At 47.2% G+C, this 25817-nt stretch overlaps 3 protein-coding genes across 3 annotated transcripts in view; 2 read left to right on the forward strand and 1 right to left on the reverse strand.

Annotated features, from left to right (window-relative positions):
• The window catches only part of LOC135822327 (nck-associated protein 1-like), a 27467-nt gene extending 16933 nt beyond the window's left edge, over positions 1-10534 (forward strand). Inside the window, exons 23-38 of the mRNA XM_065335071.1 lie at positions 471-602; positions 1277-1355; positions 1853-1889; positions 2453-2555; positions 3139-3260; positions 3515-3612; positions 3913-4006; positions 4862-4944; positions 5238-5318; positions 6059-6140; positions 6607-6647; positions 6844-6913; positions 7252-7364; positions 7892-7984; positions 9170-9262; positions 9748-10534. Coding sequence (XP_065191143.1) covers positions 471-602; positions 1277-1355; positions 1853-1889; positions 2453-2555; positions 3139-3260; positions 3515-3612; positions 3913-4006; positions 4862-4944; positions 5238-5318; positions 6059-6140; positions 6607-6647; positions 6844-6913; positions 7252-7364; positions 7892-7984; positions 9170-9262; positions 9748-9795 — 1369 coding nt within the window. The 3' untranslated portion in view covers positions 9796-10534. The remainder of the gene's footprint in view (positions 1-470; positions 603-1276; positions 1356-1852; positions 1890-2452; positions 2556-3138; positions 3261-3514; positions 3613-3912; positions 4007-4861; positions 4945-5237; positions 5319-6058; positions 6141-6606; positions 6648-6843; positions 6914-7251; positions 7365-7891; positions 7985-9169; positions 9263-9747) is intronic.
• On the reverse strand, positions 10165-15250 carry LOC135822330 (uncharacterized). The gene is made up of 5 exons (XM_065335074.1): positions 14660-15250; positions 13828-14089; positions 13324-13412; positions 11592-11684; positions 10165-11311 (listed from the first exon to the last, which is right to left on the reverse strand). Exons 1-5 carry the CDS (start codon positions 14788-14790, stop codon positions 10855-10857), a joined length of 1032 nt encoding a protein of 343 aa, XP_065191146.1. The 5' UTR covers positions 14791-15250; the 3' UTR covers positions 10165-10854.
• A 460-nt stretch (positions 15251-15710) lies between these two features.
• LOC135822340 (dnaJ homolog subfamily C member 13-like) overlaps positions 15711-25817 on the forward strand; it is a 15600-nt gene continuing 5493 nt past the window's right edge. The window contains exons 1-8 of the mRNA XM_065335083.1: positions 15711-18554; positions 19288-19728; positions 20238-21044; positions 21424-21597; positions 22189-22491; positions 23271-23656; positions 24689-25112; positions 25438-25684. Of these exons, the coding sequence (XP_065191155.1) occupies positions 15987-18554; positions 19288-19728; positions 20238-21044; positions 21424-21597; positions 22189-22491; positions 23271-23656; positions 24689-25112; positions 25438-25684 (5350 nt within the window). The 5' untranslated portion in view covers positions 15711-15986. The remainder of the gene's footprint in view (positions 18555-19287; positions 19729-20237; positions 21045-21423; positions 21598-22188; positions 22492-23270; positions 23657-24688; positions 25113-25437; positions 25685-25817) is intronic.

The following is a 25817-nucleotide window of genomic DNA, read 5'->3' on the forward strand; positions in this document are numbered from 1 at the left end:
TTAGTGCGAGTGTTCGCTGTGTACTTCAAACTCAAGTTGTGTCAAATTAACGACCACGCCTCTATGGGAGCCATAAGTACCCGACAATCACCCTATTTAGCCTTTAGGTGGAGGGGTATACCATTACAATACTCTAATTTCAGAATTTTTCGGTGCTCAATATTTTCGGTATCAGGGCAAAAGGCCAGGTTTGGTGAACAGAAATTTTCGGTACAGAGAAGCAGTTCCCTATTGGATTATGTGTGTTAGTGTTTGTTCGGTGTATTGAAATTTTAGGAATGAAACAGATGCACCGAAAGAACCGAAAATAAAAGTACACCGAAAATTTGTGAAATTACAGTATACTACTAATACTACTTCGAAGTAGTACTATATTGAGGGGAGTATTAAAGTTGTATGTGTGTATGCGTGTTCGTGTACGTGTGTGCATGTGTGTAATGCTGTGCTGTGTTGTTTCTTCATGCTGATAGGATGGATACGAGCTTTTCTCTGATCAATGACTTGTGTTACACACTGAATCATTTCCCGACGATCGTCGTCTGGGGCCACACGTTTGTGCCTCGGGAGTTTCTCCTTGGACCTGTTGAGGAGCAATTTGTGCGGTATGAACACTCATGTTTGCTTATGCTTATCGCTTCATTTCTTTTCTTTTTTTAAAGCTCTTGGCATCGGAGTCCTTGTATTAGCTATGGGTTTTTTTTAAAGAGATTGCCGGGTCCGTGTGGGCGTTCTCAATCCTGCTAGCAATGTAAAACTCGTCTTTTTGACACTGAAATTTTGAAGTTGGGAGCTAGCGTGTAGTACAGTAGTATGACGCCTTGTGGATTGTGGCATTCGCTACGAAGAACTCACTTGAGTCAAGCATATGATCACGCCACCGTACTGTCAACACCAGGCCACCAAATCCTAGTATACCCTGTACTCCGACCCTCTCAGTCACTACCCAGTGCTTTGATCCTGAACACTGAACAGAGCTGGACAACTAGTGTACCCAGTGATTTTTGCCCCCCCCCCCCCCCCCCTCCCAGCTGTGTTCATGCTGAATTATAGGTTGTGGTAAGGCGTGGACAGCGCCCTCAGAGAAAGGATGCACATGCCCCGTGTTGCCTACGTTACCTCGGGATTCACCTGGTGTTTGGCATGATGTCCAATACTGTCATCAGCTCCCATGGCAATACTTCATGATTCCCATACAGAATTCCAATGTCAGGTGTCTGGGGTAGAGTTAGAGTCGTATTGCTCATTGTTATGTGGGTGTTTGGGTGTTTGTCTTCAGGATTTTGAGCACTCTGTTGAAGTTCCAGCCTGAAGCCATGGACATTGCCCGGCCCACGGAGGTCCTGACTGGTGTTATTGTGAGTCAATGATTGGTGATGATATTCATATTGCTTTCACCCCTATACTAACCGATGTTTGTTGCAGGGTCTGTTAGGGGATTCAAGGTCCATGTGGCTATACCCTCCCCTCGCGTTGTAACGTATGAAGCAGGGCATTGAAGTCTATATTGGCATGTCGTTTACACAAGTGAGACTAGGAAAGGTCCAGTGCAACAACATCCAGTCATGATTGATATGCCCCCGGAACAGGATATTACTTATCGGTGAAGTTTCCTGGATTCTACGGGAAACAGAGGTGTGTCACCCGGTTTCCTCTTGCCAGTGCCCAGCAGACACGACACTGCTGCTACGATAATTCTTTCTTTTCTGTTGATGACAGCAGAGTATGTCAACTGATGTTCTGTAAGCAAGGTAGTGCAATACTAATACTGCTGCTACAGATGGACAGATCTTTCATTGTATGTTTCCTGTTTGCCCATGTCTCTGTGTATCCGGCTGTCTGTCATCCTTGCTAGGGCTTCATGACCTACCTAAGATCTGTGGAGAATTTCGGTGAGTGCTCACCGTGAGTGTCAATGAGATAAGAAGTGATGGCAATTATCCGACCACTTTGTATTTGTATTTATATCATTATCTCATGGCACATCATGATGACGGCCAGTAAAACTGAGAAAAGGGTGGAAGCCAACCACAGCAGTAAAACAGATAAAAGAATACAAATAAAAGGCAAAGAAGGCAAAGGAGGAGACAAACCAGCAGGATGTCATGCAAATACATGAAACCTATAATTGAGCAGAGATTTTAGCAACAAAATTATCCATCGACGTGCTTGTCTTTCCTGCGTTGGTAATGTTGCCCAAAACACATAGCCAGCAAAGATCGGGGATCTAGTGAATAGGGTGGAGGCAGCGCGTGGGAGACTGAATGAGTTCCGGGTATTCCGTGTTTTTTCACTTGCTGCCAATTACTACTTGTTGCTTGCTGGTCGCTTGGTAGCAATGGAGATTATATGCCCCCCGGCTGTGTCAATATCATTCGTCAATTTGTCGTTGCAATTTGTAATGGTCTGTGTTTCTCCTCCTCTTTTAAAAAATATGGATGTTTTGTGTGCTCAGTGAACATTGACATGACACGTGTATTCAACGTTGTGCTGCTGCAACAAACGCAGCCACTAGACGCGCATGGCAATCCCACACTCTGCAGTCAGTACACAGCCTGGTAAGAAATCTGTTAGGCGCCTGTGAGTGTGTCCTCAGCACTGGCTTTACACTCGGATGTCTCGCACAACCTGTAGTAGTAGTCTGTCCATGTGACTACTACAAACTAGTGGAGGTTGTATGATTGACATTTGTTTTATATTGAGTCAGAGTGCTAACCTAGTTGTTGTGGTTCCGTTCCACACAAAACACCCCACTGAGTAACGTGTTTTCGGACAATGGCAAGGAGTGTGTACTTCTTGTGGAAGCTTGCTTCTGGAAAGTCTGCTTTTCTTTTTGTACTAATCCTGAGAAAGGGAATGCTTGTGAAGCTGTTCTCGGGAGTACATGTATTGTTCAGGTAAAGGAAGGAAGTCGAAAATGATTTTGAAATAGAAATGGAGAAGAATTTGGCATCCAGACTTTCATTTTCTTCATCCAATTTCTGATAACTTCACGGCATATCCATGTAGCGGATGTACCCTTCTTTGACTAATGCACTAAGCTCAGCAGTAAGTGACGGAAACACAGTACAATGTATTATGTACGCCTATACTCTCATAACTGTCTCTGCGGATTGGTGTGGGTGTGCATGTTGCTGGTAGGTACTTGGAATCACTGCTACGTAGGGTCAGCACCAGCAACATCTGCTACTCTCCAAGTCGCAAGTCCTTCATCAGCAATCACACCGTGCTGTTCAAGGCTGAAGTCTATTCTGATCCACAAGGTATATTTAATTCTAAAGACATTACTTAACCGACAATGAACCTGTGTTTGGTTTGCAACCGTGCACATAAAGTGCCGGGTGTGTCTGCCTGCTTTCATTGGCTTGCTGGTTGTAACGTGGGTGCTGTGCATAAAAATGTGGGAAGTGATTGGTAAAGAAACCCTGCTGCACTGGACCAACCTATCCACCTGTACATGTTTGTGTGTGTGTGCGTGCGTGTGTTGTTCTTATTGTTGCTGCTGCTGCTATTTCAGAGCTGAAGGCTCTGTGTGAACTGCTCGGTCCGTACGGCATCCGTTACCTTGGTGACAAGTGCATGCACCAAGTGATGGGCCAAGTTTTGGAGTTGAAGGTAAGCTTGTGTTTCCATAGTGACAGGATTCAAACAGACCAAATAGGCAGGCAGCCCATCACTTTGTGTAGCTTCTCCCGCTGTTGTGTGAGAGAGTATTTTGAATCATGTGTTGGTAAGCATGCATGGCGTACACGTTTGCCAGTTCAAATAGTAGGCTGTGCTAGTATTTCACAGCTTCCTCTGAGCCTGAATTCTATGCCCCACTCCACAACAACTCATATCCTTGCTGTTGTTTTGTCAAAGGCATTTTGTCAAGAGTTGTTACGCTATATATTTCAACTTTGCATTGAACTTTAGAAAATGGTGACGAACAACAAGGAGACATTGCACAACATCCGTACCAACTACGACAAGCCAGAGGTTTGCAATGAGATGATCAAGCGCCTGAAAGGTAGGGCACAGTATTCCCGTATTGGCTGCGGCGGCATAGCACGCACCCATGATGGTTGTGATCTGCTTGCTCAGCTGGAGCAGATTTAGATCATGTAATGCTTGCGTTCAAGAACAAATTGCACGCAATCCACGTCTTCTGTACTTCAGTATGTGTGAACTACGATGTTGTTGTACAATGTACTTAGCTGCCATATTGTTCCCTGATGATGGCGATTTGCCGAAACGTCGAAATGATACAGTGAACTGAGTTGTAATTTTGAAGAGTCCAGGGAAAGAGCATGTGTGCTCACCCCTATTACATCAACTGGTAATATTTGAAGAATGTGGCTGCTCTTGACGTTGGAGCTCTCACTTCTGCCAAATGACTGGCTTGACTGACACACGACTGCCGTCTCAAGGACACGCGAAGCAAGTTGAACCTTCCACTTAGCAAAGCCGCAAAAAAGCGCCAATAAGATGTCAGTCAGCTGGCAGCCTACAACATGAGCTCCAATGTTAGGGCAGACACTATCTCTCTGTATACACAACTTTCAGATCATCAGCAACACTATTTTTTGGAAATTATGCCATCGAAACATGCAGTGAAATAAGAATCTTATCTTCCTTTTTCAGTTCTCCAGGTGTCTACTAGTGACATGTGCAGTATTATGTGATTGCAGTGATTAGTACAGTGTTGCTCAATGAAATCCCCTCGTGTGAGTCAAGTACGCTGGGCGCGGTGCAGCCCTAGACCTGTGAGCACTGGGATGTTCACGGACTTACTCGATTGGATTTCATTGAGAAGCACTGTGTACACGACTGTAACAAGTCTGTATGTGCTGTTCACGCATGCCGCTGTACATATTCTATGCAGGTACTGATGAGGTGTTGCAGCGTATGACCATCATTGGTATCATCATCAACTTCCGCAAGTTGCTCATGGAATCAATGCACTCGGTATGGCCTCCCCCAGTCAGAGCCCGGATGATATCATTGCATTGACTGACGTGCTGCATGGTCAATTGTCCATGCCAATAGGCAAAGTGACAAGGTCATTCTACAGTCTGGTCATGTGTAGGGGTTGCCATTAATCCAGCACACAACATTAACTTCACGTTACTTTTTACTGGACCGTTGTGCTCCGTAACATTGAGATGTGTGCAATGTATCACAGTCGCTGTTATCTGTGCACTCAGCTCGTGATTTGACCAGGTTTGATTTCTCTCATGATTCTCTTGTGGTGTTGGTAGGTGTTGAAGAAGCGCATTCCATTCATGATTGGCTCCATCCTCGACTTCAAAGAACACTTTCCAGCGGAGCAGGACTCTATGGTGAGATTGCGTTGTGTGCTGCTTGTATGGCGACAGGACGTGTACAGCAGACCCTGGAAACAAACTGCTCGAAGTATCGTGCCACCACCACCACCACCACCACAACCACCTCCTCCTCCTCCCCTACCCAAACACCATAGGAACTTAGGAAGCAATGGATTCTGTATAGCAAAACATTGACTTGAATATTTTAGGGCAAGACGGTGTCAGCCCCTGGGAACGATTGCCAGGATTGATAGAAATATAATGACACCGGAGCCCCTAGCCCCTAGCCCCTAGCCCCTAGCCCCTAGCCTGTCCTAAGGGAACATGCTGTAACAGTAGTTATCAATGTTGCAGACTTGTAGACGTGCAGGCCATCCGTTGCCCTGGTTGTTACCCAAAACCTGTACAGCTAATCTCGTGAATAAGTACCTCGGGCATGACAACAACTCGCAAGTAATGATACAAACTTCAGACTTGGTCACCGGCATTTGACTGCATACTTTCAACTTCACGAAAACGACACTTTTCTCATGCACGGTCGATGGTCGTTATTCGCTAGATTAATCAGTGTACTTCGAAGTACATGTAGGTATGAAAGCTCAGTTGCTCATCATTACTGCCGGTCGCACACTGCAGCATGACGCAGGCTATCAAGATGACTATTAAACCATGTCAGCCTACTAGTATCAGTACAGGCCAGGGGGAAATAACTTCTGGGATTGTTCTCTACTCTTCTTGTATTGCTGTGTGCACAGGTGGTGGATGAGATGGCCACAAGTGCTGGTATCGAGTGTACCTTTGACCCTATCCTAGCACAGTGTCTGCGTGGTCTATGTGGTAAGTAGTGAAAGACAGCAGATGATCTGCTTCAGATCCTTACGGTGTTATCGGAGTCGTACGCAATCCTGTACTAGCAATGGAGGTTGTGGCACTAACTAATTTGATTGTTCATTGCTCTGTGCTCTTTGGGTCACAGTATGGATGCCTTTGTGTTGGGTAAGTTGTGATTGAATAGTTGGAGACTCCACTCGTCAATGATGAAAGAAGATGATTTCGAGAACTATCAGCTTTGATTTTCTAATATGTTCCTTTTTTACACAAAACACTGGAGTAGCAGAGAACAGAGAGCACTGTATGCAATTGTTCATGTTGCTCTTGCCCTGAGGTATGTCGCTCGGTGTTGTCCAACAGACTATTACCGATGTACATGTATGTGGCCTGGGCATGACTATGGGCAAAACACATTGTACATGTAGCACCTACCTGATATGTCCTGGTTCGTATTGGCTTTCTTGTTCCTCAGACAATCCGCAAACTGACTATGTCACTTGGTGCTTGTTGATGGTAAGAATCACCGTATTACTAATAAGGACACTTTACCAAGTGTTTGTGTGTTTGGTTATAATTATATGCTATGTTGCTTGGCAGCATTCCATTTCTTTGCAACGGGTACTGGGTAATTGGGTAGTAGCTAGAAATTATGTGTAGACCGGATTTCCGTAACACTGTGTTTACTCTGCTGTGTTATCATCATCTGCAGGTGTTTGTTGCCGTGGGCCTGCCTAACTTGGCGTTCCGAGAGAACTCACTTTTCAGACCCACGCTGGAAGGTATGAGAAAATTACAGTACTATTGTTGGTGGAACATGTCGATTTGTACTGCCAGGTACCAACAGCAGATGCACATTGCATACATGTATATCAAACTGGACCTCTTGGGTGGCCGTGGCTCTCATGAAGTAGTGCAAAAGTACTGGTTTACAACTTTACATGCTTCCCTCGGTCATGTGTTTGCACGTGCATCTCAAGTCAGTCGGCGATGATGATGATTTGGGCCAAATGCTATCGTAACGGCAGCCTTTCCCTTGGTATCACAGGCCGGATCTGTGTACAGTGTGTGACAGCTGTACAATACCATGTTGCTGTTCTTGTGCACATGCATTGCATAGGTCATGAGAACAATGCCCACTGCATTGTGGCAGCCATCAACTATCTTTCAGCAACATTCTTCACACTGACTGGCAACAGCACTGTCAGCGAAAGAATGAATGAATTCTTGGCGGTGAGTGATGATGAATGTTCTCCACCAAGTGTAGTCCTCAGTATGACAATGCCGTCTATCTTTACAGGCACAGGGAAACGTCACTATGAATGTCAGCATCCAGTACCCTGGGTAGAACATACAGTGTGAGACGTGAAGAGCTATTTTTTAGCCCTTCCATATAATTATGATACCAGTCGTTTGACCTCGGATATACCGTGACTACCTCATCTATAATGTACGGCGGTCCCGTAACAAAGCCAAGTGGTGTGCCTGCCTTGGATGTGGTACTGTGTTAGTGACCGTATGGGTAACATACCTGACATTCTCAACTCCTGGCATTTCTAAACGCATGAGTCCTTGTAGTGGTACGGTAGCTGACACTCAGGATAGTTGTAGACTGGCCCCACCACCAGAGGATACTGCATGTGCTGGTTGTGAGAAGAGTTCACACGAGCCTCGTATGATCGTCTTGACAACATGCTACTGCGTATAGTCGTCTTAACTTAACTACACACTACTCCGTATTCTGTTTGCCCTCTGCTTAGCTTGCCACATCCAGCCTGCTGAAGCTGGGTCAGCTGGAGACTGAGAAAGAGATGCCGAAAAACAGAGAGAGTGTCTACATCCTGCTGGGCATGGTAAGACTAGAGATGTACATGGCAGTGATTGACAGTGATTGTACATTCAGAAACTGGCTACATGCACACACTTTGTTCTCTAAGCGGTACTGTAAAATAATTGTATACTCGTGGACATTGTGCGCCATGTAATGGGCTGATAAAATATGTGTCCGTGCTCTGTTCGTGTTTTTCTCTAACACACACACACACACACACACACACACACACACACACACACACACACACACACACACTGATGCCGGTGTGGCGGTGTGCCTATACTGTCTAGTGTTGTCGCAAAACCCTGGTTTCACCGGCAGTGACTTTGTGTTCCTCCAGGAATCTGTGATTCCGCGGCAAAATCCGCGGAATTCATTTTTTTTTTAATATCCCGCGGAATTCACAGTTTTCACCGCAGAATCGTGAAAAATCACGGTTTGGGGGCAATGCGAGCACGCGCTTCATATTCATGCACATGCACAGCGCAGTGTCCTGTCGCTATTTTGCATTCAAAGTCGAGGGAGTTTTTGCGTACTGTATTGAGCCTATCGTATGTTTTCGACCACTAAATTTTTTATTGATACTTGTACATAGCATATAGCCTTGTCTTTTCGCCGGTGCAGCGCCGCAGAAATACCGCAGTATAGCCGCAGAATTCACGCTATCCGCCGCATAATGTAGCGATTTGTGCCGCAGAATTCTGCGCAGAATTTCAACTTTCTGTCCGCGGATTCCTGGAAGGACAGCTTTGTGTTCCTCAGTTCAGCACCCACTACACTGCTTTCTGATGTGAGACTTGTCGCTTAACGTGCCGGCACAAATCAGGTAGCAGGAAATTGGTAACGATTTCCCCTTCTTTACCCAGTTTAGAATAACACTGATTCTGATCACATGCAACACACAAATGCTGTCAATAGCATGCAGCTGTCCACCATGTAAACACGGTGCACAACTTGTAAACACAGTGTTTAGCTCACTGTATACCTGGTATTGATCAATCAGTGTTGCCTGGCTCATATTTTTGCTGGTGTAGTTTTGGGCAAGCTAACATACCACCAGCAACATGGCAACAACCCTGTTTCTGTATCCTATCAGATACTGTTTGGCAGGATCAGATGTTCTCTCCTTGCCACGTCACAGTGGAGAAGATTGTAGGACCCGTTTTAACGTGCGTGATTCTCATTATTCCATCCTCCACTACAGTTGGTGCAGGAGTCACCCTTCTTGACCATGGATCTGCTAGAGTCTTGCTTCCCGTACGCTCTCCTTCGAAATTCCTACAACCAAGCCTACAAGGTCAGCACTATCACCATGCATTCATGTAGCATGTACAGGAAAATCAGGAAACTGTTGATAAGCAGCTTATATACGAGTAGATACTGTGCACGGATGATGATGTGCTACAATATAGCGTACTGTATAAAATAAAATGGTAAATCACAGCTGACCATCTTCTGCTTCACAGCACATGCCCTGTGAAGCAGTACATGATATACACATTATACAGGGTCACTATTTTTGGCAATTTTTGCCACTGCTGTACTCAATGCAAGCAGTGATGTATTGGTCAAAATTAATAGAGATTTTCTGGAATTTGAAACGGTCTGTTATTACTAACTTACTACCAACTGTGTGAAATAAGAGCGGCTGAGCCACATAATTTCAAGGCATTTATGGGCAATTTCAGGGCTCACAACCTGTATGAGCCATTAATTACAACAATCCAGTGTAGAATCCCAAGTCGTTTTTTCTCTGTTTTACCAATGTGGTACGCTGTGCAGAAGAAGCCCACTCGCAAGAGGGAAGTCAACACTGATGCCGGTTATTAGCCTACAGGCCGCTATGTACCATGTAGGGCTTAGATTGCAAGGAGCACCCGCCGCACTGTCTCCTATTCGCCAGTACGAAATGGTGGTGCTGGTGATGTCGGCAGCTGCACATTGACTGTTATATTTGTCAGTGCCAGGATTTTTCCAGTTCTGTATTTTCTTATTCTTTCCTTTCTGTGTGTGTGTGCTCTGGCATATGCACTTATACAGCCTTTAGCCCAGCATTGAACAGACGCATGATGCATTGAGAGGTAGCCCGCACAAAGGCATGTATTGGGAAACATCCCCGACGAACAGTTTAAATTCTAGTCCGGATTTTAGTCATTTCAATGTAGTACTGCCAGATCCCTGCCATGTATTTTGTTTCTGTTTCTTTTTTTACTACTGTAACAACCATGGCCGAACTCCACTCTGCTGACAGTGGAGATTACATTGTGGCATGTGAGTGTCATGCGTATGGACACCAGCGCTTATCCTGATCACTTTCTGCATTCCTACTGCAAAATGTTACGATGATTGCTTTTCTGTCGCTTCACTTGTCATGGATCACAGTAAGTTTTCCGTTTCTTTTAGGCATTGTCTAGAGCAACCGAGCATAATCAATAACTGGTTTAGGTGTTTACTGCATCCCAATATTCTGACTTGCATCATTAGCCTTCTTCCCGATTTCTCCTTGTTGGTCTTGCGGACTGATTAGCAGGGAAGAATTTTGACGATGTGACAATTCACTCGGCAAGAAGCCAAGCTTCCTTTGTTGTTGTGCATGTGCATGCGTGTGTGTGCGTGTGCGTACCTGCTGCATATCGGCACTGGTCCACGAACTACGTTTGGATAAAAGAAACTGTCAGGTGTTTCACACTTGCAATTCGTAATAGTATTACCTCAAGTCCTGCATGCCAGGTTCATTATTAATTTTTAAGAAAAAAGATTTTAAAAAAGATTAAATTTTTTGATGTGGCTAACATGTTGGCAGCCTACAACTAATTCACAAGATTGATTTGGTACTAAAACTGCAGATCAAACGGGATGTGGTAAGATGGCGGAGGAGGGGCATTACAGCTACGTACCGGCTGTAGCAGAATGACTTTGCTGCATGTAGTTGTCTAGATTAGTCTGGTGTAATTGCGAGAAGCGAACATGATCCTGTAGGTGGTTGTCATCGCGGAATTTGCGATTGCATAGCGTACATATGACAGGCTGCTGCTGCTCATGTTCACTGCGACTGCTTGTTCCTGTACTAGCAGTAGAATGCTGCCCTCTATCAGTGACTGTACTAGTTGCTGTGTGACTACCACTAGATGCTGCTGCACTGCCACCGTGGCGCGACACCGAGAGACTGGTGGCTGCCTCGGAGGAGTCTGCACTCGCACAAATCATCAGCGATGCCGCTTTCTCCTCGCGCCCATGGCGACCAGCACCATGAGCTTGAACTTGTCCTGCCTGTCTCGTCTCGTCGTGTGTGGAAGCGTACACCGCTGCCGAGGCCTCCTTTGCATCTTGTTTCAACTCGTCTTTCCTGGAGAAAGAAGAGAAGTACAACACTGTGTACTGAAACTGTACAGTAGCTATGTGAATGGTGGTGTAGTGTCTTTCCAACCCTATGATCCCTTCACGTGATAGGAACACTAGTGAAGAACAGCACAGCAATGCCACTCTGCATTCCACATAGTCACTTGCTAGAGGCAACACATTCCTCGGTGACAAAGATGCACTCACCTCTCTAAGAATTCATCCATTAGTCCATACTTGCACTCACCTCTCTGAGAATTCATCCATTAGTCCATACTTGCACTCACCTCTCTGAGAATTCATCCATTAGTCCATACTTGGCGTAGAGCGGCGCTAGTTTGTTGTGTACCCGAGCATGGCGGCGCTTGCGATAGGCTGACCTGCACAACAACGACAGCAGCAGCACCAGCAGTAGTAACAACAAGCACAACATTTTTTTAAACAATGTCATTTCCTACAACACAATCATGTTCACTGCAGTGCACTGGTGAGACATGCTGGAAAGTGCGATATCCCTGCAAAACCAAACCAGTATAATTTGTATGCTCTGCACACAAGGGAGGTGCAGCATTGCAGGGAGATGACACGGGCGAGTGGTGCATGAAACGACGTGAGTTTCACCCCCCCCCCCCCCCCCCCCCCCCCCCGGGCTGCTCATTCCTGTCGCAATTCGGGCACAGCCAATAGGGCTTGAAAGTGCTACGTCACAGCATAGCAACAATTTCAAAAATTCAAAAACTGGATCCACTTGGATCCAGTTTTTGTATGGATCCAAGCACATTTCAAGCGGTCTTACCCACAGCATGGTGATGTAGCCAGTGAAACTGACTGATTTGGCTACTGGGGGCGGGGTTACAACTGGTGGCGAAATAAAAGTCACACCTGCATGCGACATGAGTGGGTTGCTATGCACCCACATACTTAGGCAATAGCAAAGTCACACCTTAGTGGATCCAAAAATAGAAATCTGATGTCAACTTACTACTCCCTGGCCGTTTTGACGTCATCACTTTCAAGCCCTAGTGATGCATGGTCACATACAGCATCGTTGGCCTGGGTCGCATTTCAGGTCCAGAAGATCACAACCACGGTCACAGTCACAAAGACCACAGATCACCTAGAACTTCCGAATCCAGGGTCGAAATGCACATCATTTCGAGTACAGTCAGACCTCGCTTATCCGGTCCTCGTTTATCCGGATCCCTCGCCATCCGGAAGAAAATCGCTGGTTACCGATGTGCAGCATATGTTATGCATACAACGTAACCAGACCTCGCGATCCGCATACCGGTGCAAGATTTTGCGTACAAACTGGTTAAAATGTGTACAAAAAGCTTCGTCGTCTCCGGTTGCACGTGGCTTGCAGAAGCTAGAATCAGGAAGTTGTACAAGCAAACGAGGTCCTTGACTTGCTGGGTGCATGCAGACAGCACTCAGCTGCATGCACTTGTCATTTTTCTCGCTTGTTTTTACATACTGTGCACGCTAGTTGTACTGCATAGGACCCGTCTACATGTATGTATGACGCCACTGCTTTTGACATGCCGCATGCATATCCAGTATGTGTGTTCAGTTATCCGGTTTCCTCGCCTATCCGGATATTTTTGTGGAAAACAGATGTGTGCGGTTAAGCGAGGTCTGACTGTACTACAATCTCGTGTTGTCTCCCTTGGTCCTACTACTCCCTGTTGCACACACAACACCGCCCTGAACAAACTACATGATTGTACAGTCATGTACCCCAACAGTACAACAATGTAGAGTTGTTTGAGTACTTTCTCGCAAGTAGGCGTTTCACGGTCTTGACCTTGAAGACGTGAATTGCACTCTCAGCTAGTTTGAAGTACATGTACATGTAGAAGGCATGACGTGCGGTTTCATGAAGAATCTAGCCATGGACATAGGACCTACTCAAGTCACTACATCTATACCAAGGTATACTGTAGGTGAACAGTCAGTAGTAGCAATCAGCTCTGAACTCCATAGTATTCATATCCCTCACATGCCAGCCACACTTACTTTCTCTCTTTCCGCATTTGGTATTCAGCAACTTCATGTGCCACTTGCTCCTTCCAGGCCTCTTCTTGTTTCTTTAGTTCTTTTTCCACCTGAGAATGCACACATGCACACACATACATACACACACACACACACACACACACGCACCAGTGTCCAATGTACCCGATTTAGCTTATGATGGAGGAAACGGGGCCCCATTTTCTTCACACTTGCTCTGCGGTGCTTAAACACCCAGCACATTTACACTGGCAGTTACCTGAGTCAAGTGCATCATTCTACATATACCAAACAACACTACACATTCTACATATACCAAACAACACTACACATTCTACATATACCAAACAACACTACACATTCTACATATACCAAACAACACTACACATTCTACATATACCAAACAACACTACACTTTCAGTAAAGTTGATTTTCACATGCCAACTGAAGACACAGCCTCAGACGGTCGCTTCACAGACCATCAAACATTTCAGAAACCATACTCACCTCTTCCCAGGACTTCTGCTCCCACCATTTACGAGTGTATGCGCCATGGTTGAAGCTTGAGCCGTGTGATTTCGATTTCTTTTTGGGATGATCTGATTGGCTGTGACTATGACTAGAAGTGCTTGTGCCATGTATCAGTTCATCCAGGTAGTCCTGCTGGCTGTCTTCACTGGACAGACAGTCATATGCTAGTGATACTGCCTTGAAAGCTTGCTCCGCATCAGGGCTATGGTTCTTGTCTGGATGAACACGCAGAGCAATCCTGCAGTAAAAACATGCACAACACATGACACGTGACAATGACCTGGTTTTAGATCAAAGTATCTTGATTGTAACAACGTGTTCAGATGCAAAGCCATCGGAAAGGCTGGGGGGGGGGGGGGAGGAGTGGGCAGGCTGAACAGCCACACTGGTGTGTGTTGCATGTGCATGTACAAAGCACACAAGAAGTGATGGAGGAATACATGCCAGTCATAGTGTTGTAATTTGTGTGACGCTACTTCAAAAGTTGGAGCATTGGTAACGGGGATCACATCATGACATGTGCACATGCACCCAGGATCCAGGCTAGCCAGGCCAGCCAGTTTGCCATCTAAACACACGATGACAGAGGGCAGAGTCCTTAAAAAAAGTCTATGCTGTACTATTTCTTAGAGTGGTTCTAGTCTCAACTGTAGCTATAACTGTAGTTATTGCAAAATGTAAATTCTTAGTACACTCTGTGCACATCGAATTTCCCCAGTATGACTAACAGACGCACTATTGCATGTATGCACAATTTATATTGACATACAAAATTTTGATCACTGATTGTGATTCAGGACGTACTTACTTTCTGTACTGTTTACGTACCACGTCACCGTCGACGGCAGTCTTTTCCAGTTGCAGGACTTCAAAATGACTGGACGCCGTCAGCACACGGAAGCACTCTGCTTCTTGATCTAAGCTGCTTTGTAGTGACATTCTTATTCGTTCAGGAGTGCTCACAACTGTATGAGAATCTGGTCCAGCACTCAGTCGATACTTGTATCAGTGAAGCTGCTATGTAATCATTTCAAACACAGTAGCACTTTGCTCTTCGTGACAGCTTCCACTAGCATTGTGCAGGATATATGGATGGAATAGTATTGCAGTACAGTTGAGTATCTTCCACGATCTCACACCGAGAAAAGTTGTCAAGTAAAGGTATCTCAAACGTAGAGTGACACAATGCTGACTCTGTAATAAGTGCTGTTGTCACAAGAAGTACAGACTACAGTGGAGGTCTAACGAACAAAATCTGTCTCTGTAGTCTGTAGATAAGGAATGATGCACTTTGATTTCACTGCATGACTGTTTCTGGAAATAATTGCCAGGACCAATATTATTGGCAATCAGTCACAACAAGAGTATGTACATGAAAACCACTGGCACTGTGATCTTGGTCACAATAACTGAATAAGTACAGTCAGAATTTTACAATTGTAGTTTTGAAAAAATTAATGATGATGGGTATAAGGGTATGACGATATCATGACATCATTGGGGCATGGCATGCGCGCCTTACTCGCCTTGAGACAGTTGGCCGTGAGTTGCAATGCTACAAAAATTGTAGTTGACTGATAAAAAAATTATGTCAGATCGCGAGTCTTGCGACACTTCCGCGTGACATACCGACCGTGATCGCTCTGACTGTCTGAGCCAGCTGAGCTGATCTGATCGACATCGCGGCTCGCTAGTCGCTACGGCTGGTTACGCACTCGTAGTTTCAGGATCGAGAGATGTGCGGTCCCGAAGGCTGCAGCGGAAAATGGCGACGCAGATGCCAGTGCAGCTGAGGGAAGCAGGCGCTAGCGCTAGGCGCTAGCAAATCAGCTCGATCTGTGGCGCCGCAGAAAACTCTACTTTGATTTGTGGAGGTTGAGTCAGTTGGAGTGGGGCTGACAGAGGACACTGCATGTTGGTGAATATTTTTGGGTGGTAAATGTTTAGCTTGTCACCTGGAAGTGAGGACGTTTGGCTGCTTCAGTTGAGGATTTGATCAAGAATACTGTGTGACTCTATTAGCTATTATCCATTCCTGTTTTTGAGGGTTTGAAAGTGTAGCAGTGGCGATTGGCTCTGATTGCCCCGAAAATATTTTGAACAAGATGAGATAGGGGCGTTGAGAGGAGTTCGTCATGTCGAATTTAGAGGGCAACTTGGAAAGTGCCAGGTACTTCTGTACCAAGCATTCATGGCGAGGCAAGTACAAGCGAGTGTTTTCTGTTGGCCGCCGCGCCATTACAACTCTCAACCCGCAAACACTGGAAGTCACGAACCAGTGGGAGTACAAAGATTTCCTGGATATTGGACCAAACCCAAAAGTTGACAATGAATACATTATTACAGTCAAGAAAGGTGCGAAAAAGTCTGAGACCATGCGTTTCTCTTGTGACTACCGTGAGGACCTTCTGACTGAAACTCTGAAATTTCGGCCACTGTTTGGCTCACTGGATGGAAAGCAACGCAAAGATGAGGACAGATTCAATGCTGCGAAGATTCATTGGTCGGAACGCAAGATGCCCGTGATCCTGTCAGTGACGGCATGCTCACTGAATCAGCATGATGCACTTAGCAAGAAGTTAGTGTGTTCGTATCACTTCAAGAACATTGAAGCGCTCGCGCTTGTGTCTGACTTCCCCGGCGGCTTTGTTCTCCTTCATGGAGGCTTTGGTCGCATGCACATGTTTGTGCTGGAAGAGCGTGACGTACTGCTACGCAAGGTCAAGGAGAATGCCAATGCCTACATTGGGTTTCAGCTTCGCATCCGACAAGAGGCCGTATCGTCATCATACTTCCGTGAACGGCGGCTGGGAAAGTTCAGCGCCGACGAGCATGTGATGTCTGTGTCGGAGTTCCCAGTGCTGAAGCACAGTCGCCGACATCCTGAACCTGTGCAGCGTATCCTGGCATTGTCAGAGACATGCCTGGTGGAACGGGATCCAGCCACGTACAGTGTGGTGACGCTCCGTCCGCTGGCCGATGTCTTCTCATTGATCCGCGGAACGAAGGACCCGCAGCAGTTTGGTATTGAGTATGTGAATGGCGATACTCGTGTCTACACGTCAACGGACCGAGATGCACTTCTTGCCTCAGTGCTGGATGGCGTGCGAGCCAGTGGGAACCGCGATGTGGTGGTCAAAATGCATCCAACACAGAGAGGCATGCGGCACGGTCCCTTGAGCATCCCTGTGGATGAAGAGGTCGAAAGCCAATTGTTGAAGGCTATTGGTTCCGCTATGCCAGGCGAGCAGTTTGCACATGCCGTGTCAATGTTCAACACCAATGTAGCGTACAGTGGTCTACTGCATGCAGTCACCCAGGATGGCTTCTTCATGGAGAACAAAGAGAAGCTGATCAATGGTGCTCTATCTTCTCTCTTATCCAAAGAAGGTGACCAGGATGCCATCTCTGATAGCCAGCTGGAGGAGCAGTTCCTGGCTCTCCGTCGCCTCTTCGCCTCGAAAGCTGGCTTTGCAGCGTTCATTGCACTGGCCGGCTGCCGTGAGAAGATGGGCTGGAAGGTGGTCAAAGCTCTGAAGAGGAAGAACGACGCTATCACATTTGCAGCCGTTGACATGCTCAACTGCTTGATGCAGCCAATGCACGATAACTACGACCTTGGCCAGGAGCAGATGAACAAGGGCTCCTTGCTGTCGTCCAAGAGCTTCTTGCAGGAGCTGCTGAAGGCATTCACCAGTCATGTCAACATGGGCACTGGTGCACTGGTTATCAGTGCTCTGCTCGACTTCATGACGTTTGCACTGTGTGCACCGTACAGCGAGACGACGGATAGCTCACACTTTGATGCACTGCTGGAGATGATGGCCGATCATGGTCGCTATCTCTTCCGTCTCTTCCAGCATCCCAGTATGGCCATTGTGAAAGGTGCTGGCCTGCTGATGAAAGCCATCATTGAGGAAGGCACAAGTGAGATAGCGGCCAAGATGCAGGATCTTGCTCTGGCTGAGGGTGCACTGCCTCGTCACCTAAGCACCGCACTGTTCACGTCCAGCTCTGACAACCGTATGCTGACAAACCGGCAGCTAAGTCGTCATCTTGTTGGTCTGTGGACGGCTGGTCATCCAGTAGCCCAGGCGTTGCTGCACCGTGTCTTCCCGCTGGGTCTGCTGCTCTACCTAGAGTCATCCGATGCTGTTCCTGAGGAGAAGGATCGCATGCACGTGCGGGACAATCTCAAGGCCGTCAAGACGCTGATGAAGGTACGCAGTCCGGGACAAGTGGAAGGTCTGCTCTTGCATTGGAAGTCACGGCTCAACAGCAAGAGCAAGAAGGCTGTCGATCAACGACCTGTGACACTGCGACGACGCCGTCAGAACATCAAGTCCGACTCCAACTGGCAGCTTTTCTACTACCAGTTTGAAGAGGATCACAACAAGGCCAGTCTCATCTGGAACTTCAAGACGCGTGAAGAGCTGCGCGACGCCTTGGAGAATGAGCTGCGTAACTTCCTGGTCGACCGCGACCTCATTGCTAACCAGGATATCAGCTGGAATCATGTAGAGTTTGAAGTACGCTATGAGAGCTTGCAGGAGGAGATCAAGATTGGCGACTACTACCTGAGACTGCTGCTGGAAGAGGGCACCGAGACAGCGGACATCCAGAACCCTACCGAGTTCTTCAACGATCTCTACCATCGCTTCCTGCTCTCGCCCAAGTCGCACATGAAAGCTATGTGTCTGCAGGTTAGTGCTAGTGTTTGGTGTATGTGTGTGTGTGTGTGGGGGGGGGGGGGGGGGGGGGGGGCTTTTCCACTTAGGCTGCATTCGATTGTGGAAATTGGATCCAGATCCCCGCCGACCAGATCACTTCAATCGGACGGATACAATAAGAATGTGCACAACTTATAATCCGTTTCAAGACCTTAGCAACCGCGTTGCTACAGGTCATCCCGTACTATTCCGTGGTATCTGTACGCATTATGGTGAACTTTTGACCTAATGTATGCATAACTTATTTGGAGTTTTGAGTAGATACCATGGAAATGAATCTGTCGAATCCGGGTCTGTGAGGTGGTTGACTGGATTCGAATTCGTGGGCCAGGGATCCGGATTTGTACAATCGAACATGTACGAATTTGGCGAATCCGGGGCCCACGGGTTCGCACAATCAAACATGCCCCTAGTAGGCTAGTGGTGCATTATATTAATTGTTGCTTTTGCTACTGTCTGTAGTCGATTTTTTGCTTTATGGCTGTTAGGATTTCATGTATTTATGTAATGCCAATTTTCTATCTAATTATTGTAATAGTTGCTGCTGTACCAGCTTTCGATGTAAGCACTGATATACCATATCTGATCCTAAATACCCACATCCTGCTGGATGCTGTGTGTGTGTTTGTGTGTGTGTGTGTGTGTGTGTGTGTGTGTGTGCATGTGTGTGTGCATGTGTGTGTGTTTCTGTGTATGTTATGTCCAGGCTATGACCATTGTGTATGCTAAGTCGCACGAAGACATTGGTCACTTCAACGACGCCAAGTTCATGGTTGCTCTGCTGGATCGCTCCACGGATCGGTTAGAGCGTGACCGTGTGCTGCTCTTCATTGACAAGCTGCTGCTCAACAAGCGCAATGTCAAGCAAATGCTGGACACCAATCTGCTACGTCAGCTGGTTGAGCTGATGTCCCTGGCTCACCTGCATATTAACCGTGCCACCGTGCCATTGCAGAGTAATGTGATTGAGGCTGGCAGTGATATGCATCGCGACTCTGAGAAAGAGTGGTATTATGGCAACAAGGAGAAGGAGCGGCTCGGACCGTTCAGCTTCCGTGAGATACGTGAGCTGTGGGAAGAGGGCGTTCTTAGTCAGCGTACGCGTTGCTGGGCACAAGGAATGGAAGGCTGGAAGACCTTGGATCAGGTACGGCACTCTCTTTGGTCTGTGTGTGAGCGCATGTGTCACGGTGTGTGAGTGTCGGTCATGTTATTATTATTATTTATATTATTAATTTTTATTTTATGTGATTCCTGTTAGGGTGTCTCTGTTCTTCAATGCTCATGAAAATAGGTCCACTTCGAAATTTGGGCTTGCTGACGCTTTTGGGTGGTTTTCCTTCACATGGGTGACACATCCACCACCAGGAGTGACTGGACTATGTCCTCCCGGTCAGGAACCCACTCCTGGTACAGAAAGCATTTACCCTGCATACACGAAGACCTACCCACCACATCATGTACCTCTCTATGGGCAGAGTGGATCCAGAAGTCGGATTTGTCGTTGGATTTTGTCTGACATCACTTTCAAACCCTATACCAGGGGATAAACTGCGGATGTATGTGTGTGCGCACATGTGTTTGTGTGTATGTGTGTTTGTGTGTATGTGTGTTTGTGTGTATGTGTGTACATGTATGTGTATCCCATCGGTGTAGGTTGGTCAGCTGAAGTGGACACTAATGGCGTCTGGCATTGCGCTGCTCAACGAGTCTGAGCTGGCAACGCTTGTCCTACAGATGTTGTCACGCATGTGCAGCTACTACCCGAGCCGTGACGCTGACGGTGCCATTATTCGACCTTTGCCACGGTGCAAGCGACTACTGTCAGAAGCAAACACATTGCCACACATCTGTCAGCTCCTGTTGACGTTTGAACCATCGTTGGTGGAGAAGGTAGCCATACTACTCATGGAGATCATGGAGGACAATCCACAGCTGCCGCGCTTGTTCCAGAGCGGTGTGTTCTTCTTCATCATGATGTACACTGGTTCGAATGTCATGCCCATCGGTAAGCTGCTGCAGTCTACACATCTCAAGCAGGCGTTCAAGTCTGATGAGCAGTTTGCACAGGCCTCGGACATGATGCAGCGCTCTATCATCGGACAGATGTTGCCTGAAGCCATGGTGCACTTCCTGGAGAACCATGGCCCGGAGAAGTTTGCGGAGATCTTCCTGGGCGACTTTGACACCCCGGAGGCAATCTGGAACAACGAGATGCGGCGTCTGATGATCGAGAAGATTGCCGCACATCTGGCTGACTTCAGTCCTCGTTTGACAAGCAATGTACGTGCTCTCTACAACTATTGTCCAATGCCAATCGTCAGCTATCCACAGTTGGAGGATGAGCTCTTCTGCAGCATATTCTACCTGCGTCATCTATGTGATAGCACTCGTTTCCCAGACTGGCCGATCAGTGATCATATTGCACTGCTTAAAGACATCTTGGAAGCTTGGAAGACAGAGGTAAGTCCTTTTTGCTGGCTTACTGTCACTATTCATGTTGACATTGCTGTTTTCTTCATTTTCTGGACTGTTTTGGACACATTGCTCTAAGACGTGTCTTGTAGTCTGTTGCTCATCACCGGGCATGATCACTTTGGTAAGCTTAAAGTGTGCGCCTGTGCGTGTTCGTCGCTGTTTGTGTGTGTGTTTGTGTCTGTGTCTGTGTGTCTGTGTCTGTGTGTGTCTGTGTATCTCTGTGTGTATGTGACTGTATCTGTGTGTGTCTGTGTATCTGTGTGTATGTGTCTGTGTGTGTATCTGTGTGTGTGTGTGTGTGTAACTTTGTGTATGTGACTGTGTCTGTTGTTCTGCTGGTGTCTACATGTGTACTTTTCCACAGGTTGAAAAGCAGCCTTCTAGCATGTCCAGCACGGAAGCTCATGAGACACTTGGTCTGGCCACTGGTCAAGCACACGAAGAGTCCAAGATTCGCAAGGCCTATTTCAAGATGGCACAGAAGTACCATCCTGACAAGAATCCTGATGGTCGTGAGATCTTTGAAGCTGTCAACAAGGTAAGGAAAAATGCAACGCTTTGCAGTGCACTCGGTATGAATCTCCTGACTGTTGCCCACCCAGCATCTCTGCCACTATGGCTTCACCATTAATCCCACTTTGTACTTTGTGTGGGATTTGTGAGCATACTCTCATATTCATTGGCTTTGTTATTGACTCGCTGAGGCAGGAACAGCGGACCCCGGTTTCAAAATTCTCGAATGAGCGAGCGGGTTACGTCTAAATAGAGAAACAAGTGGAATTTGTCACACGACTCACGATCCAATAGAATGTGGAAAGAGATCACCTATGCAACTCTTTGTACAAATCAGTAGTATATATGCAGCAGACATGCGGGGTGTCAAGGAAGCGTACACCAGATGGGTTAATTCTGGTGAGAAATTCCGCCTTCACTTCGGAATGGATGGAATTGGTCTCTGTGGATTCTGAGGACGAAATCTGTGTAATTGAACAGTGTGTGTTACATGTAGCATTGGAAAGTCTAGAACGGAGAGAATTGTGTGTAATTGAACGTGCCCATTGCTAATCCCCTTGACAATGGCATCAGTCACATCACCATGCTTCTTGTTATGTGCTCCTTCCCGTGCTAGGCTTATGAATTCCTCTGCTCTAAGCGCTCCAAGGCTGATGGCCCAGATCCCGAAAGGATCGTACTCATTCTGCAGGCGCAGAGCATTGTGTTCAAACGTTTCCGCGAGGATCTTGCCCCGTACAAGTATTCTGGATACCCTATGCTGGTCAAGACTATTGAGCTGGAGACCAAGGATGACTCCCTGTTTAGCAAGTCGGCGCCACTCCTCACTGCTGCTGCTGAGCTCTGCTTCCATACGGTTAACTGTTCTGCTCTCAATGCTGAAGAACTGCGTAGAGAGAATGGCATGGAATCTCTTCAGGTATGCGCGCACACATACACCTGGTCCTGGTCCTGGTATACACTGCCATGTAGGTCACGTGGTACACACACACACACACACGCGGGCGCGCACACAGAAGCCCACATGCATGTTTTCTCTGTTGTTTTCGCAATTTAGCACAGCAGGTGAAAGCAAAACTTCTCTTCCTGCAATGCATCATCATCCCGCACATCCAGGCACGATGCCTTCACCTTCACCTGCTGCGCTAAATTGCCCCACCTGTTGTTTCTTGGCTCTCTTCTCCAACCCTATACCCCTAGGCACAAGCCACTAGCATCATCATTCTTTTCTGAAGATTAACCCAATTGTCATGAAACTCTAAATAGCAGCAAACGTATAGCCTCGTTCCATTCATGATTGCAAACTTGTGTACAGTAGTTCTGTGATAATATCATAGAACTACTGTCGTGGACATGGAAATCCGGTCGATTGACCGGGGCCGGCGCCCTTAGCGCGTACAGAACGCTGCATGCAGGGCACATGTTGATCCGATGCGACTAGCGCGCTGCAGCGCATAAAATGCATGTGTGTACCGCTTATCCAGGGCTGCATGGCCAGCACCCTGGGGCTGCTAGACGTGCGACCGGATTTCCATGTCCACAACAGTACATGTACTGTACACAAGTTTTGCAATAGTGTCACTGACCTGAATTATGCCTCTAAGTGTTCTGTGTTGCATTGCATATTTAGTTTTATTTACCCCCGATGGCAAATTCATCATATGCGTTTGTGTGTTTGTCTATGTGCTGTGTACACAGGATGCATTGTCGCGCTGTGTTGCTGTTCTCAGCCAGTCATCGGTGCAGAGTGACCGTGCTGTAGAGATTTGCACACACGTGGCACGCTGCTTCCGCGTTGCCTCTCAGTTTGAAAACTGTCGTGAGAAGTTCACCGAGATTCCAATGCTGGTTTCCGACCTGTGCCGCATCCTCTACTACCGCAACCTGCCCAAGCTGAACTCCGTGGTGGTGCAGACGCTGTCCGGTTTCTGCATTGACTTCTGGCTGCAGACACAGCTGTTGCAGGCTGGTGTTCTGTGGCATGTACTGTTGTTCCTGTTCCAGTACGATTACACACTGGATGAGAGTGGCGTGCAAACCGACCAGGACACTAACAAGCAAGAAGTCTCCAATGACCTGGCAAGGTTAGTCATGTGCTACCCCTTGGCTACTGTCTACGTTGCAGCAGTGTGTGCTGTGGCTCATGGCGGCAGTGTGTCCTGTGGCTCATGGTGGCAGTGTGTGCTGTGGTTGATGGTGCCACAGTGTGTGCGGTGGTTGATGGTGCCGCAGTGTGTGCTGTGGTTCATGGTGCCACAGTGTGTGCTGTGGTTCATGGTGCCGCAGTGTGTGCTGTGGTTCATGGTGCCGCAGTGTGTGCTGTGGTTCATGGTGCCGCAGTGTGTGCTGTGGCTCATGGTGCCGCAGTGTGTGCTGTGGTTCTTGGTGCCGCAGTGTGTGCTGTGGTTCATGGTGCCGCAGTGTGTGCTGTGGTTCATGGTGCCACAGTGTGTGCTGTGTCTCATGGTGGCAGTGTATGCTGTGGTTCATGGTGGCAGTGTATGCTGTGTCTCATGGTGGCAGTGTATGCTGTGTCTCATGGTGGCAGTGTATGCTGTTGCTCATGGTGGCAGTGTATGCTGTGCCATGGTTCATGCTTACCAGTACTCAAGTAGTACCAGTAGTACTGTGAATTAAGCAGTCTCCTGTTACATCTGAGTTGTAAGAAATGAATTTTCTTTGTGGTCTGGTGCAGTGGTGTGTGTGGGTGTGCGTGAACGTGTGGGTATGGTGGAAGATGCAATCCCAGTACGAGTTGCTATGACGCTGTAGCACCGTTGTTGTTGCCTCTGACAATGGGTGTCTAAAGTTGTGTGATGATGGGGGCGGTGTGTGTGTGTGTGTGTGAGAGAGAGAGAGAGAGAGAGAGAGAGAGAGAGAGAGAGAGAGAGAGAGAGAGAGAGAGAGAGAGAGAGATTTGATGATATCACTGATCGATGTGATTTAAAAATTACATGCAGTACATGTACTCAATCTGCGGACAGAACTGTTTCGTCCTTAGTGGGCTCATCAGCGCAGCACAGCACAGCACAGAGGAAATGAGGCAGTTACATGTATATATGTATGTATTTGCATCTAACACTATGTCAACCTGCATGTGTGTTTGCTACTAACAGGCTGAGTATAGTATGCTTGGGTCGTCTTGGTGGCTACTTCAAGGGTGATGATGAAACCCCGGATAATCCTGCTATCAAGAAAGCCCTGAATGCCATGCTGACACCGTACCTAGCTGAGCAGCTATCATTGCAACCACCTCGACAAGTGCTCAAGCTTCTCAACAGCAACACGGAGAACCCATATCTTATCTGGGACAATGCAACACGTGCTGAGCTGGGAGAGTTCCTCGAAGCACAGCAGGAAGCCAAGGTGCGCACTGGTGAATGTGATCCAGAGTTGGGAGCTGCGTTCGTCTTTGAGGCACACAAAGATGAGTTGATCATCGGCGGTATTTTTGTCCGTATCTACAATCTCCAACCGACGTTCCCTCTGCAAGATGCCAGAAAGTTCACTATTGATCTGCTCAGCTTCTTGGGAGCCCAGGTATGCCTTCTGTACATCCTGTGTGCATGTGTGTATTCGTGGAGTGTGCTTGGCATGGCTTGTGAGTGACTGTCTTTGTGAGTGACTGTCTTTGTGTGCATGCTTTCCACTTTCCACTGCATGTGATGTGTCTACTGATGGTTGTTAGGATTTGGCACTCAGCATCCGGGAAACCATTCATAAACGTTGCTCCCCTCAGTCGTATCACGCATAGTAATGTGCTGATGTGTTGTGGATATCTGCAGTGCACTATTCTGATAGTGCACAGCGACCACTGTAGCACTGGGCTCACACTGATGCTGTGATGTGCTGTCACTGTTCCTAGGCTGAATACCTACACTCACTGATGGCGTTGACAGCTGGTGACGTGGACACGAGTACGTCCGGCCAGCAAGCTGATCGCCTCAAGAACTGCACCATGGCTCTAGAAGGACTGCGCAACGTGTTGCGCAATCACTCGGGCAGTGAAGAACAGTGCATTGGACACTTCCGTCTCCTCTTCGCTCTCCTGCGCATGTCTGGTGCATCTGCGATGCAACAGCTTGCTGTGGAAGTTATCAATGCCACTACCGGTAAGATCCTGTCTGACCATGCGTTTGTAAGTGCCTTTTCAAGCACACGTGCGCACCCCTAACTGTCTTCATTTTTTCACAGATTGACATTGTTTTCCGTGGCTGCGTGAAAATCACACATACATGTACACGG

Source organism: Sycon ciliatum, chromosome 8 (assembly GCF_964019385.1).
Source record: "Sycon ciliatum chromosome 8, ocSycCili1.1, whole genome shotgun sequence".
NCBI lineage: Eukaryota > Metazoa > Porifera > Calcarea > Leucosolenida > Sycettidae > Sycon > Sycon ciliatum.

What these genes read in the sequence shown, in the direction of transcription:
- LOC135822330 (XM_065335074.1), bottom strand. Translation starts at nt 14,790, where the DNA reads ATGTCACTACAAAGCAGCTTAGATCAAGAAGCAGAGTGCTTCCGTGTG. An exon ending in GTACGTAAACAGTACAGAAA is followed by an intron (nt 14,090 to 14,659) that starts GTAAGTACGTCC and finishes TTTTTACTGCAG; the next exon opens with GATTGCTCTGCGTGTTCATC. An exon ending in ATGGATGAATTCTCAGAGAG is followed by an intron (nt 11,312 to 11,591) that starts GTGAGTGCAAGT and finishes TTCTTTCTCCAG; the next exon opens with GAAAGACGAGTTGAAACAAG.